This window comes from Schistocerca cancellata, chromosome 6 (assembly GCF_023864275.1).
Source record: "Schistocerca cancellata isolate TAMUIC-IGC-003103 chromosome 6, iqSchCanc2.1, whole genome shotgun sequence".
Taxonomy (NCBI): domain Eukaryota; kingdom Metazoa; phylum Arthropoda; class Insecta; order Orthoptera; family Acrididae; genus Schistocerca; species Schistocerca cancellata.
Genome location: NC_064631.1, coordinates 53,525,568 through 53,539,502, shown reverse-complemented (window position 1 = coordinate 53,539,502; position 13,935 = coordinate 53,525,568). Strand labels below are relative to the sequence as shown.

The window sequence follows — 13,935 nt, the reverse complement described above, 5'->3', positions numbered from 1 at the left end:
TTCATTAATGTAGAGGTACTTCGATACATCGATATGTATATATTGCAATGATATTATTCTTATGTGTATTCTTTTTTTGTCTCTATGATCATTGACGTACTTGTAGCTCTGATTTTTGGGCGCGTAAGCGGTTATTAGAGAGTCAAGCTTTGGTCGTCATGTTAAAAAGACGCAAATTACAGTCAGTTCATGAAATGTGAACTTTAACAGTGAGGAAGATATTTTAAAGTATGATTTATATTGTGAAGTGATGTTTTGGAACGAGTTACGTGATATTGCAATAAAAGTAATAAAAAAGAAATGTAACTTAAATTCGCAGTGCTGATTACTTTTGTTACATCACCATTGTCCTAACTTGCAAAAGTTTAATCTTCAAGAATGGTTTATGAAACACTTTTATAAAACTTTTGAATATCACAGAATAACACCTAGGCCTCTTTGCATCCGAGCTTGGAATCATCACTACCTAGATTTTCGACGATTGGGCCATGAGTTCACAACGAGACCAAACGAGACCAACGTGAGAAACACGAAAAGGTGAGTGCCTAGTTTATCCATTATTTCAAGAAATGACTTTATTAACTTTGCTCTAATAACGCCTGCCACATAATATAACTTTGTTGTTTCCCGAAAATGCAATATTTAGCAGCGTGAGCAACACTACAATCATAACTAATTTTTGACCTTTGTTGTGGTAGGTTTGTTAGAACTTCTACCGATTACATAATAGATATGGGATATTCATGGCGTGGATTCGTGCTACGCACTGGAAGGAGTAATGTGCGAAACTAGAAGGCGAATGAATGATTTTTTATAAAGCAGTAATAACGGCCACAGAAATAATACCTCTGTGATTACGCGAATGTTTTTCGCAGTAAGAGCCTGCTGGGTTGAGTGCATTTCCTTGTACGTAAGGTGCCTTAAGGAAAGCGAGACCTCACAACCCGCTGCGTCCACAGGTTCGCCAAGACAGCCACGGATACTTGCTGGCTTTACAGCTCTTATCTACGGATGTCCAAGGAAAGGAGATGGAAATCCTCTTGGAAACTGCACTTTCCGTAATGTGTTCGCTTTTGAGAGAGGACAAAAAAGAAGAAACCCCCTTGTGGCTACAAACTAGCTCTAAACTCGAAGCTTACAGTGATCGTGTTTCAGATGCACTGTGTGGTGCTGTGACCTGACTTGTGTGATCATTTCTTCACATTCACATTGTTCCAAAGTCAGAAGCAAGAAGTGGGAGAGGGCGTCTGCGGACGCATGCTGTGTGAGAGAAGGCTATCCGCGGTCAGGGCACTGCGCTGACAGGTCAGGCTCGTGAATATGGCAATAATTTCGGGAAATACTTCGAACGAGAGAAACACTTGTTTCCTCTCACTTAAGTCACTTACAGAACCACGGAGGATTTAAAAATTCAAAAAAACACTTGTAAGAATAGGGAAGGAAAAGTACGGAGGCGTAGAAAGTGAAGCTGGATCATCCCACCTCAGCACTACAGAAAAAAAGAGGCAATTCGAGAAGCGTTTGACGAATACCTACGATTTTCAGGAAGATGTAATTCATCATCACATTTACAGTTAATATTCGAGAAAGGAACATCTGCCCCCCCCCCCCCCCCAATAAAATGAAAGCTTTTCAGAGGCAGCAAATCGTCACTGCGAAATGTGGAGCACAATTTGTGCTTCATATATTAAAAAAATTGATCTAAGAAATGTCAAATGGAGAGAGGTGACATCCTTAACATTATGATGCCGATTTTTGAGGGCAATATCGAAGGAAAATTTTGATGACAGTTTGGCTAGATGAAACATGGGTACATGCAAGCCATTCAATGAGTAACAGGTGGGACAGATGATTCAGTGTGTGGCACCATGCCACAACCCACTGGAAAAGGTGGCAGACTGATTCTTCTTGATGTGTTGGCAGATGTGCCAACACCTTGTAGTTAGAGGAGGCCGAAATGCACGCTATAATCTAACACAGACTGGCGTGAGGTCTAAAACAGGATACGTAATGAATGCTATAAAGAAAAGTACGTAGCTGCTGGAATACTTAACTTTAATCCATCATTTGTATACAGCATTCTTGATGATACAAGTGAGACTCTCTAGATATGGTTAATGGCGCCTTGCTAGGTCGTAGCCATGGACTTAGCTGAAGGCTATTCTAACTGTCTCTCGGCAAATGAGAGAAAGGCTTCGTCAGTGTAGTCGCTAGCAAAGTCGTCGTACAACTGGGGCGAGTGCTAGTACGTCTCTCTAGACCTGCCGTGTGGTGGCGCTCGGTCTGCATTTACTGACAGTGGCGACACGCGGGTCCGACATGTACTAATGGACCGCGGCCGATTTAAAGCTACCACATAGCAAGTGTGGTGTCTGGCGGTGACACCACACTTCTCCATGCAGGTAGATCTGTAGGATTTATAGAAAACTGTATGTTGTTATTTAGATCGAATAAAAGCGCCGATAAGCACGAAGAAATGAACAGAGACACATTTCAGTGGTGGTTTAAGTGCTCTCTTCTGAAAAACATGAGCAAGCCCTCAGTAATACTTACGGATAACGCCTCATATCATCCAACTATCCTTGATTAGGCACCTACAGTTGCTTCCAAGAAGTAAAACGTTATCGACGGGCTACAACGAAGAAACAGTCCCATACCAGACGACTGTTCAATGGGTGAACTGTTGGATCTCGTGGTTCAGAGTAAACCACCTTTACCTCTTTACGTTTTAGATGAAATACCAAAATAATATGGTCATAGGGTCCTTAGACTGCCACCATACTAATGCCGCTTCAATACGATCGAACTCGTATGGCTTCAAGTAAAAGGTTATGTGACAAGGGACAGCAAAAAATGTACTTTAGTGGAAGTGGAAAGATATTGGCAAAGGGCGCTGTAAACGAAACTTCGCCATCAGATTGGAACAATGTTGTAAGACACATGAAAGAAGTAATAATGAAAGCACTGGAAATGAATGCATAGTAGAAAATGATATTGAAGAAATTGTTTCATTAAACTCTGACAGCTTCGAGTGACTCTGAAGAACGCGAGTGTGATTCAGATGTAAGTGGAGTGCATCCGTTAGTGTGTCGCGCTCGCCGTTTAAAAAAATCTTTCCCTTTTTGTTTGTTACTTTGCAATTCACGTGTGACTAAACGCTCGTCCGTCTTGTTACTGTTATTTGCCTATAACGTTATTACGGTATTTTGATACACCAGTCTCTCACTGCAGCAGCAGCAGCAGCAGCAGCAGCAGCTACCACCACAGCCATCCCCATTATCTTCGAAGATGGCGTAACAGTTCGTAAGTATGTAACGCCGGAAATGCATATCCTCCTATTTCCATCTATTGTACTATTATGTTTTTTTCCATGCTTTGTTACCTCAAGATATGACAATTCTGTCTCTTTGTATATTGTAATTGTTTTACTGTTTGTATATATAGATGTATACATTTATGTCGATGTATAATTGGTTTGTTTCGTAAATATTATTTGTATTTTTACGCTGGGTCTTGCCTAGGGAAAACTGCTATCGAACGATTACATCGATAGGTCGTGTGAAGAATCAAAGTGTGTAGGATCTTTGGTAGTGTTAACTCTGCCGCGGAGAGCGCGGGCTGAGCAGACAGAGTGTGGCGGGAGTAGCGAGTGGAGCAGGTGTGTTGTGTGACGCTCCCGCGAGTTGCCGCGCTTTCGGGGTTTGGCAGCATGTAATTGCGCTCGACTTGCGATGATAGTTTCTGACATGGTGTCGCGGACGGGAAACATTAACTAGCGCACATCAAGAGCCCGTTTCGTCTGGTGACCGTGTCGAGAAGAAGGCGCGCCAACATCCAGCTTCTGCAACAGCGACGGCCGACAATGAGTGACTGTCGCCACCTCCTCGACCGACGGCTTCAAACCTTCAATCAACCGACAAGGAAGACTGGACGCACGTAAAGTTTTAGAACTGTATGGCAGACCTCAGCTTTTCAAACTGTTCCATTTTCGTCACTATAATTACAGCAACTTAGCATGAACTTTTGTTGCTCATTGTCCCAATTGCATTACCAAGCAGAGTCCCTTCCTTTTCCGAAATGAACCCGAGTGTCGTTGAAATTCAAACGCCAGCATTAAAGTAATATAGCTAACTCGTTTTTACTGCTTTAATTTCAAAGCTCAATTATGGCATTAATAGCTGGCTACAATATTCAGATTACACAAGCACGAATTAAGAGTGCGAGCTTTGTTACCGTATTTTAGCTTACCTGTGACTGCAGCTCAGCTTGGTACGTACTAAATTTTACTATTGTTAATTGTTCGGAATCATTTAATTCAAGTTCAAAGTTAAATCTCTTATTTCTAAATTGCGTAGATTCGAGTAGTTTTTGAAATGATTGTTGAGGTAGTCCAAGACTAACCGTATTTTACTGAATTTCGATGTGCTTCAGAAAGAAAGCTCACTATTAACTTCAGTCACTAAATTAACTTTCGATTTTCCGGTTTTATTAATTCTTTTGCTAAATTAAGTCAGGGTGTAGCGAAATTTATTACTTCTGACAAACTTTCAGTTTTCACAATACACGTGTCAACCTTCAGTTGCCACGCTTCTAGTGCTAATTGTATGTGTAATAACCTTTCTTTTTCAGTTACTATAGTAATTGTCCTTAGGACTGGCGACCGTGATTTCCCCCAAATCTCAAATACCTAATTACCGCTAGTTAATTGTTAACGTAACAGCTGCACATTTACTTTCTTTATTAACTTTACCTCTTTTCAAAATTAATTTCCACCAGTTTCATTAGCACATTTCCTTTCATTAAGATGTAACCCTTTCCTCCCTCTTTACTGACAGGTTAACTTCGGTGACGATTGCTTTTCCAAAACTCCCATTAGGTACACGCGGTTTCATTTTTCACTGTCATTAAGGTCGGTAAGTGAGGGGGAGGTTACAAGTAGACGACGTTTTTCTTTTATGGTGTGCGTGCAGCTATCGATCGTTTGAGCACGTGACATGCTATGTACGAACCAGCAACTCTCAATCACAAAGTAATTTTAATCAAGGTTACATGGGCGATAACCTTTCCAGGGTGCAAAACTTTTCCGTTGAAGATACTTCTAGGATGATGGATATAGTAAACAAGTTCCAGAATGTAGTGGAAAATATGAAAACTGATGTAGCCTCATACAATGAAAATACACTGTGATCAAAAGTATCCGCTTTTCATATTAGGCACATTGTGCTGCTGCCTACTGCCAGATGCTCCGCATCAGCGACCTCAATAGACATCGTGAGAGAGCAGAATGGGGCGATCCGCGGAACTCACGGACTTCGAACGTCGTCAGGTGACTGAGTGTCACTTGTGTCATACGTCTGTTCAAAAATGGTTCAAATGGCTCTGAGCACTATGGGACTCAACTGCTGAGGTCATTAGTCCCCTAGAACTTAGAACTAGTTAAACCTAACTAACCTAAGGACATCACAAACATCCATGCCCGAGGCAGGATTCGAACCTGCGACCGTAGCGGTCTTGCGGTTCCAGACTGCAGCGCCTTTAACCGCACGGCCACTTCGGCCGGCCATACGTCTGTACGCGAGATATCCACACTCTTAAAAATCCCTAGGTCCACTGTTTCCGATGTGATAGTGAAGTGCAAATGTGAAGGGACACATACAGCACAAAAGCGTTAAAGCCGACGTCGCCTGTTGAATGACAGGCTGCCGACAGTTGAAGAGGGTCGTAATGTGTGATAGGCAGACATCTATTCAGACCATCACCCAGGAATTCCAAACAGGATCAGGATGGATTTCATGGTGGAGTGGCTGCTCATAAGCTACAAATCATGCCGGTAAACGGCAAACGATGCCTCGCTTGGTGTAAGGAGCGTAAACATTGGACGACTGAACAGCGGAAAAAACGTTGTGAGGAGTGACGAATCACGGTACACAATGTGGTGATCCTATGGCAGCGTGTGGGAATGGTGAATGCCCGGTGAATGTCATCTGCCAGCTTGTGTAGTGCCATCAGTACAATTCGTAGGCAGTGGTGTTATGGTGTTGTGTTTTTCATGGAGGGGGCTTGCACCCCTTGTTGTTTTGGAGGCATTAGCACAGCGCAGGCCTACATTGATGTTTTAAGCACCTTCTTGCTTCCCACTGTTGAAGAGGAATTCGGGGGCGGCGATTGGATCTTTCAAGACGATAATGCACGGTCTGTGGCGGAATGGTTACACGACAATAACATCCCTGTAATGGACTGGCCTGCCCTGAATCCTATGGAATACCTGGAACGGCGATTCGTGCCAGGCCCCACTGGCCGACATCGATACCTCTCCTCAGTGCAACACTCCGTGAAGGATGGGCTGCCATTCCCCAAGAAACCTTCCAGCACCTGACTGAACGTATGCCTGCGAGAGTGGAAACTGTCATCAAGGCTAAGGGTGGGCCGACACGATGCTGAATTCCAGTATTACTGATGGAGGGCGCCACGAACTTGTAAGTCACTTTCAGCCAGGTGTCCGGATACTTTTAATCACATAGTGTATTAGTGTAAGACAAAGCTTAACAAAGCTTGTGTGGTCCGTGTATGTAAACGGCAACACTATCTTGAAATTAGTAAAAGATAAGTATCTGTTTCCTGACGAATAAGAGATCGTTTTAAATTTCTGAATAACGCGTGGGAAAGTATATGCAACAGTTTTAGCTTACAAACGACTTCACGTAGATTGACAGAACAGCTACAAATAGGCCTACAGTCCTTTAAAGAGGGCAACACGGAAGTACTGTTGCAAGAAAAAGGATACAGACTGGCAATGGCCCATATGTGGAACCTAAGTTCTAAGGTGTGTGCACAAAATACACGATTTGATGATGTTCTCAACAAAAGGGCGCCACAGTATGATCGATTCTGATACATTTCTAAGTAGAATAATATTCACTGAACGTAGCTGCATGGTAGGTACCTAGAATGTTAGAAACTTTGAAGTGCTATCTGCTTTGTGAAAAAAGTGATCCTTTTCAGAGTCTTAATGAAACTACGAGAACAAAGGGATTGATTTGGTTCACAATTCTAGGAATTTTACTCACTGGCTAGCTTGTTGTTGTATTTGTGTCTTATGGTTAGAATGATTAATTCATTACAGCGGTAAGTTTTCTTCTTTAGGGCCAGCAGCGTAACATATGTATGATAACATGATTGTTTAGAGTAGATACACCAAATAGCTGCTTATAATAAGCAATTTTTATTTACGACGGTCTGTTTCGACTTAATCGCCATATTCAAGTACCTGCAATTGCAATTTTTGTGATATGCCAATCTCATTCTTATTAGAGTAGCTATATTGTACTCATGTCTAGATTCATGTGACGTCCATATTGCGACGTTATTGGACTTTTTTGTAACTGTCACTGTTTTAATAAGATCGTAAATGACGTCAAGATGTTGAAATTAAATGTTAATTACGACGTTACAGCAGTCTGACAGTTCCACTCTTGCAACGCTACAAAGATTGTGCAGATGAACAGCGACATTATTTTATTAAATAAAATTTGTTACGATTATCTTTTGGTGTTGCACATGTTACTTTCGATTTATCCATTTTCGTGTTCTACTAATTCAATAAAGTTTTTAAGGTAGTACTTGCGTGTCAATTCTGTATATTCGTTTAATATTTTTTGTGAGTGTTTTCTCGTGTGCATATAAATCTCTAATTCCTCAAGAATGTTCATTGCAAGACCTTTTGGTATTCTCTGCAGAATGCGTAGTGAATTTTCAATTGTTATCAGCGGTGTGATTTTGACTTTTCAAGTGTAGAAAGAAGCTCGACTGATTATACTCACTCACTCTAGCGTGTGCTTCACATCTCACGTTAAAATGTATTCCTATTTGGCCAATGTAAATGCTTTTACAGCTGCTATATGTGATTTTATATATGCCTAGGTTACAATATTTCGATGTTCTAGTGATGGCGAACGTAATTTTATTGAAAGGCTGTTATTGGTTCGTAAGGATAGTTGAATATTTGTGTCTTCAAAAAGTGCATTATTTCTGCTGGAAATTCTATCAAGGTAGACTGCTGGTACGCGTCTTATTTTCTGTGTCGGTGATGTTTCTTGTATTAAGCATATCTCGCTATGTATTGTGTTCTGCTTTAGTGTTTTACATTTGTAATATAATTTTGTGATTATGTTGGGGTCAAAATCATTTGTATAGTCTATATAACTAAGTGTGTTAAGTTCTTTTTGAAATGCTGGCTTTTCTAATAGGAGGCTACTTAATATATTAATCATTGAATGGAAAAATGCTAATTTATGAGCCATTGGGTGACAGGAATTGGCATTTATAATACTGTCAGACGTTGTATTCTTTCTATATATATATTAAATGTGTGGCAATTTTTATTTTTGCCAATTGTGAGGTCTCGAAAGTAATGGAATTGCCTTTCTAGGTTTCCATAATGAATTTAATTTTAAGGTGCAGTTAGTTGAATTTTTGGTGGGTATTTTCGGTACCTGCGTGCCTGCCATCTACCAAGATACCTACTCTTTGGTTCAATGTAAGTCAATCTGAGTTAAAGAATATCTCTTCCAGAGATTTGGGAGAATATCGATGTGTGTGCTTGCTACACTATTAGCCATGGGTACTCAATGTGCTTGGGTATAAATTTTGTTGTTAAATTCAAAATAATTTTGTGCTAATGCTATTTCCAAAAGATTTATAATTTCAAGTGTTCCAGCCAGGCTACATTTTATTATTTGGGTTGTTTCCAGTACTGAAGCATTGGTGTATAGATTAGCGACATCAAATGGGACAAATTTACCATTAGGTGGTATTTGCATGTCTTTCATATCTCTTGCCAGATTACGCTATCTTTTGATCGTGCACTTTTTGTCGGAAGTATAAAGTTTTGTTATTAGACTGTTCAGTTTCCTGCTTATCAAATATGATGGGCTATTTATGCAGTTAATTACAGCTGAATCGGAACCGTGGGTTTGTGTGTCTTTGGATGGGCTCGAAATTTTAATGTAGTTGGTTTTTTTGTGTTCTACAGGAAGTACATTTGCTGAAATATTGATCATATTTGTGCACCCACTTTTACAGTTCCTGATCATATACAAAACCAAATTTCTGTTATGTGATCATTGTTAATTATTATATTGGTGACATATATGGAGAGTAAGTTACCAACAGTTTCAATGGACAACCATAATTCTTTTAATATAAGCATCTGGGGTAGAACTACACCTACGCACATATCCAAACGGCTGCTGTAATAGTTTGAGGATCAGAAACTATTACATACATAATTTTGGCATGTGCAATCATCTCTACCTGCTATAGGTAGTGTGGGAGAGAGGAGGAAGTAACTGGCGACGTAACACTTTCACCATCTTCTTCCTTTTTTGTATAATCCTCTCCTTAAAGCAGTTAATTTCGGAAATAACTAGCAGAGGAGCGATTTGTGCTGCATCAAATGTAACATGATGAGACCCAGAGAATGGAGGAAGAACTAGTTCAGTTCAGGAATTTCATTGTGTTCAAAATAAGACTTATAGAAGAGAAATCAAAAGATTTCAGGAAAAAATAAATGAATCTATACAGATTTGTCTATTTTTTCATTTAATTACAACAGAGAAATGAAATAATTAACAAAACTGTCTCTTGTGCATGTTGCACATTGGCTTAGACATCTTTTTACTAATCCTGCGGGCTTTCTAGTTATCAATATCAACGAAGTCTCCAATGGAAAGAAAGTAATCACCAGAGGCAAAGTATTTTAGCGTCAATAGCAGCTGATTAATTGGTGGAAGAGAGCTGCTTCTGACAAAGGAAAGAATTACATTTGACAAATCTCCACGTCATAGCTAAACTATATTTAAGAGACATTTCACTAACTCTACAGAAGAGCACAAAGAAGCTGCTGCGGATTAGACTTTGCTATCTGTAAAGTAAGAAAATACACAATTACGAACAGCTCCGTTTTTGTATCCTTTCCCAGTAGTCTCTTTGTGGAATTTGTCTTTGTTATGATCACTTACCACGGACTAACGCTGAGTTCTGCTTGCACATACGATACCATCAAGTTATTGAATTTCTTTTCTGTGAACCATATACATCTGATAGTTTACCAGTAAGATCGTACTACTTAAATAAGCGAAGTTTCATAAAAACCTCAAAATCTTCATTTTTGCACTTACGATAGTTTACAAGAATGTGGGTGACAGTGCAAGAAATTTAAAAACACTGCTTGCCAGTCACCACATCTACATGTTACGATTATGTATATTGAACAACTAAAGATTCCTGCGTGGCAACTTTGTGTGTTTCACAGCGATCGCTCTACATCTGAAATTGTTCGCGCTTCTTACATAACCCACTAGGCCTGGTAACAACACTACACAAGAACTACACTAATGAGCCCCATGGCAGCTCTACCCGTTACATTGTCATCCGACCATGTCTTCTGGGTGCTTCACGTTTTTTGTCAGGCAGTTTATTATTTCACTGTTATTTTTAACTTACGCTTTGTCAACTTTATTGATACTTTAGTTTCTACAGTCCTGTGACAAGACTAGTTCCGAACGTGAAAGCTCACAACCCTAATACGACAGCTAGTTTCTGTGTTACAGTGTTCGCTGTCTGCTGCCTGTATGTCGGGCGCAAGACTTATGTGGTGCAGACCTAAATCACTTCACGGGAAACAAAACACTAAAACTGAAATTTTTAAACGTCTAGAAACACAATTTCACACAGCCAAAGAAAGCGGATCGGTAGCCCGGTATTATCACATTCAAATGTGGGTCGTAGCAGTTGCTGGTGAATTTACTGCCGACATGTTTTAAATCACCTTTCCATTTTGTTTGTCTTAATCTATCACTTCACAGAAGCATATCAATCTATGTCTTGCGGTAAAATGATCGTATGGGATTTCTGGCTGAGAACCCCATTCAGGGGTTGTTCGGCCGCGAAATGCAAGTCTTTATTTGACGACACGTCGGCGACTTGCCGGTCGATGGTCATGGTGACGCAACACCCAATGCCCTTGAGGGCGAGGACCGTAGTATGCAGATAGCAGAAACATTTGTGGTAGATGTGAACAAGTTCATTGTGAGAGAAAACCTAACCGAAGATTGAATGTGGAGTAGTGACCACACTGGAGAAAAATCAAAGAAGATTGTGACACCCAAGTCCACACTCAGTCGCTGTGTCCATGGACGACTGATCCGAGAACTAACTTTACATTAGCCTGCAGGAAACAGAGGACACGTTAACCGCAAAGAGCCCCCGGGACATCCGCGTTGAAGCGTGTAAAAGCAGAAAAATAACTGAGGAGTACGTAAGACTTTTACTTTCGCTTCTACACTGAAGAACCAAAGTATCTTGCACACCTGCCTAACATCGTGTAGGGCCCCGCGAACACGCAGAAGTGGCGCACACGACATCGCGTGGACTCGACTGATGTCTAAAGTAGTGCTCGAGGGAAATGACATCATGAATCCTGCAGGGCTGTCCATAAATCCGTAAGAGTACGTGGCGCGGTATCCAACATATGCTCAATAATGTTCATGTCTTGGGAGTTTCAGGGCCAACAGAAGTATTTAAACTCAGAAGGGTATTCCTGGAGCCAATCTGTAGCAATTATCGACGTGTGGGGTATCGCACTGTCCTGCTGGAATTGCCCGTCGGAATGCCCAATGGACATGAATGGCTGCAGGTGATCAAGCAGGATGCTTACGTACGTGTCACCTATTAGAGTCGTATCTAGACGTATCAAGGGTCCCGTATCACTTCAGTTGTACAAGCCCCACACCAGTACAGATCCTCCTCCAGTTTCAACAGACCCCAGCTGAACAGGATCCATGAATTCATGTTGTCTACGTTCATCCGCTCTATAGAAATCGAAACGGGACTCGTAAAACCACCCAACACCTTTCCAGACATCAATAGTCCAATGTCGGTGCAGTCGGGACCAGGCGAAGTGTCAAGCTTTCTGTCGTGCTGTCGTCATGGGTACAGGAGTGGGCCTTCGGCTCCCGAAGCCCATATCGACGATGTTTCGTTGAATGGTTCGCATGGTGATAATTATTGATGGTCCAGCACTGAAATCTGCAGCAATTTGCGGAAGGTTACACTTGTGTCATGTTGAACGACTCTCTTCAGCCGTCGTTGGTCCCGTTCTTGCAGGGTCCTTTTCCGGCCGCAGCGACGTCGGAGGTTTGATGTTTTACCAGACTCCTGATAGTCACTCTGGAAATAGCGACACGGGAAAATCCTCACTTCATCGCTATGTCGGTAAAGCTGTGTCCCATCGCTTGTGCGCCTACTCTAACACTACGTTCAAACTCACTTAACTCTTGATAACCTGCCACTGTAGCAGCAGTAACCGATCTAACAACTGCGCCAGACACTTGTTGTCTTATACAGGCGTTACCGACAACAGCGCCGTATTCTGACGATTTACATATCTCTGTACTTCAATAAGCAAGTCAGTACCAGCTTCTTTGGCGCTTCATTGTAGATCTTCACTTGACGACGCAAGTTAGTGGCTCTGGATGAATTTTGAATAGTCCGGCATGATACACGGAAGGAAATGAAATTACACTGTTTACAGCACAGCTCGTATAAGTAAAGGAAACTTGTATCAGAATATAATTCCGTGGCTCACGTGACTGCCACATTGACACTCGGCACGAAATACACATCATCTAAAGATACACAAGAAAACCTAATGCTGTACCTCAGAGGATACCAGTCTTTGGGAGAGGCACCTGAAGTCGTGAGGAGGAATTACGTTGCGTTAACTATTGGGAGGCTACTACTGTGTACTTGATATCGAGAAGTATAGCGAAAATGGTATAATATCATGGAAAAAATACGCGTGTTCTTGTAATTCCGGAGACTGGAGATGTGTATAGAAAAGCGAGCAGGCAAGGAAGCAGAGACAGTAATGTGTTTGTGTCGAGGGGAAACGATCTCTAATTTGTAGAACAGTTCTGAGAGTGACTTCGGTTCGCTGATGTGAAAGGGGTGATTTTGTATGATGTGGGAGCGGAGTACAGGTAACAAACAACTGAAGATCGCAGCACTTAGTAAAGTGAATTAATTCGGTGCCCTAGTCGGCAGACCGATAAGCTGTAAATGCTAAAATCATTTTCATGTTAACCGTAGGCTGCCAGAAATTTTTATACAGGTGAACTTTATTACATCACGTAGTACATAACTGGCTGGTTTCGGTCTGTGGCTATTTTAGAATGTCTGCAGTGTCACGTATCAACGAGTCAATACAGGGTAAAAGGGTGTAACATTTTTTCTAACGTCGTTACACTTCAAAAAAGTGTCATCAGCCAGCATTACATCTCGCGATGGTTAATAGTCATAACGTTTTGCTTCATCAGTTAGTCCGTGCGTGATTTCGGCTTTACTAAAAATAGAACTTACCTCTGTGGGTACCACGACCGTGCTTTCGTTGGTGTTGATGTCCGTCACAACCATCTGGCCATCCTTTGCGTGGAACAGCTTGCTTTCTGGAACAGTAGACACCACAGTTAGTTATCTATTCGTCCACTAGTGAAACCTCAAATGCGAACCATCCACTTTCATCGTTTTTGGTTTCTCGAGACGCTAAGAGCTGATGGTTCACATATTCTGTCACTATACTGCTCTCTCAGTGCTGACACTTGTTACACATAACAGACGCAATACAACAAACGCTACAGTAATGCGCATATATAATATATGGCGGCACAGCTAAACATTTGACTAACACAGGTTTCAAAATACAGGTGTAGTAACACCCACACTAACAAGTTTTACTACATTTCACAATTTCCCAAGGAATTCAAATATGTCGTTGTATACCTACTGAGTAAAATTTCGTATTTTCAAATAGCAATTCATTAACTCCAAAAAATACAAAGCAAAATAATTTTATTAAGTAAAGAAATTTTTTATGAA

The 13,935-nt window shown here is 41.1% G+C and overlaps 1 protein-coding gene across 2 annotated transcripts in view; it reads right to left on the bottom strand.

Annotated features, from left to right (window-relative positions):
* LOC126191448 (venom dipeptidyl peptidase 4-like) overlaps positions 1-13,935 on the bottom strand; it is a 362,149-nt gene that overhangs the window by 272,127 nt on the left and 76,087 nt on the right. For both annotated transcript variants that reach the window (XM_049932327.1, XM_049932328.1), the window contains exon 3: positions 13,420-13,505. In XM_049932327.1, the coding sequence (XP_049788284.1) occupies positions 13,420-13,505 (86 nt within the window). The remainder of the gene's footprint in view (positions 1-13,419; positions 13,506-13,935) is intronic.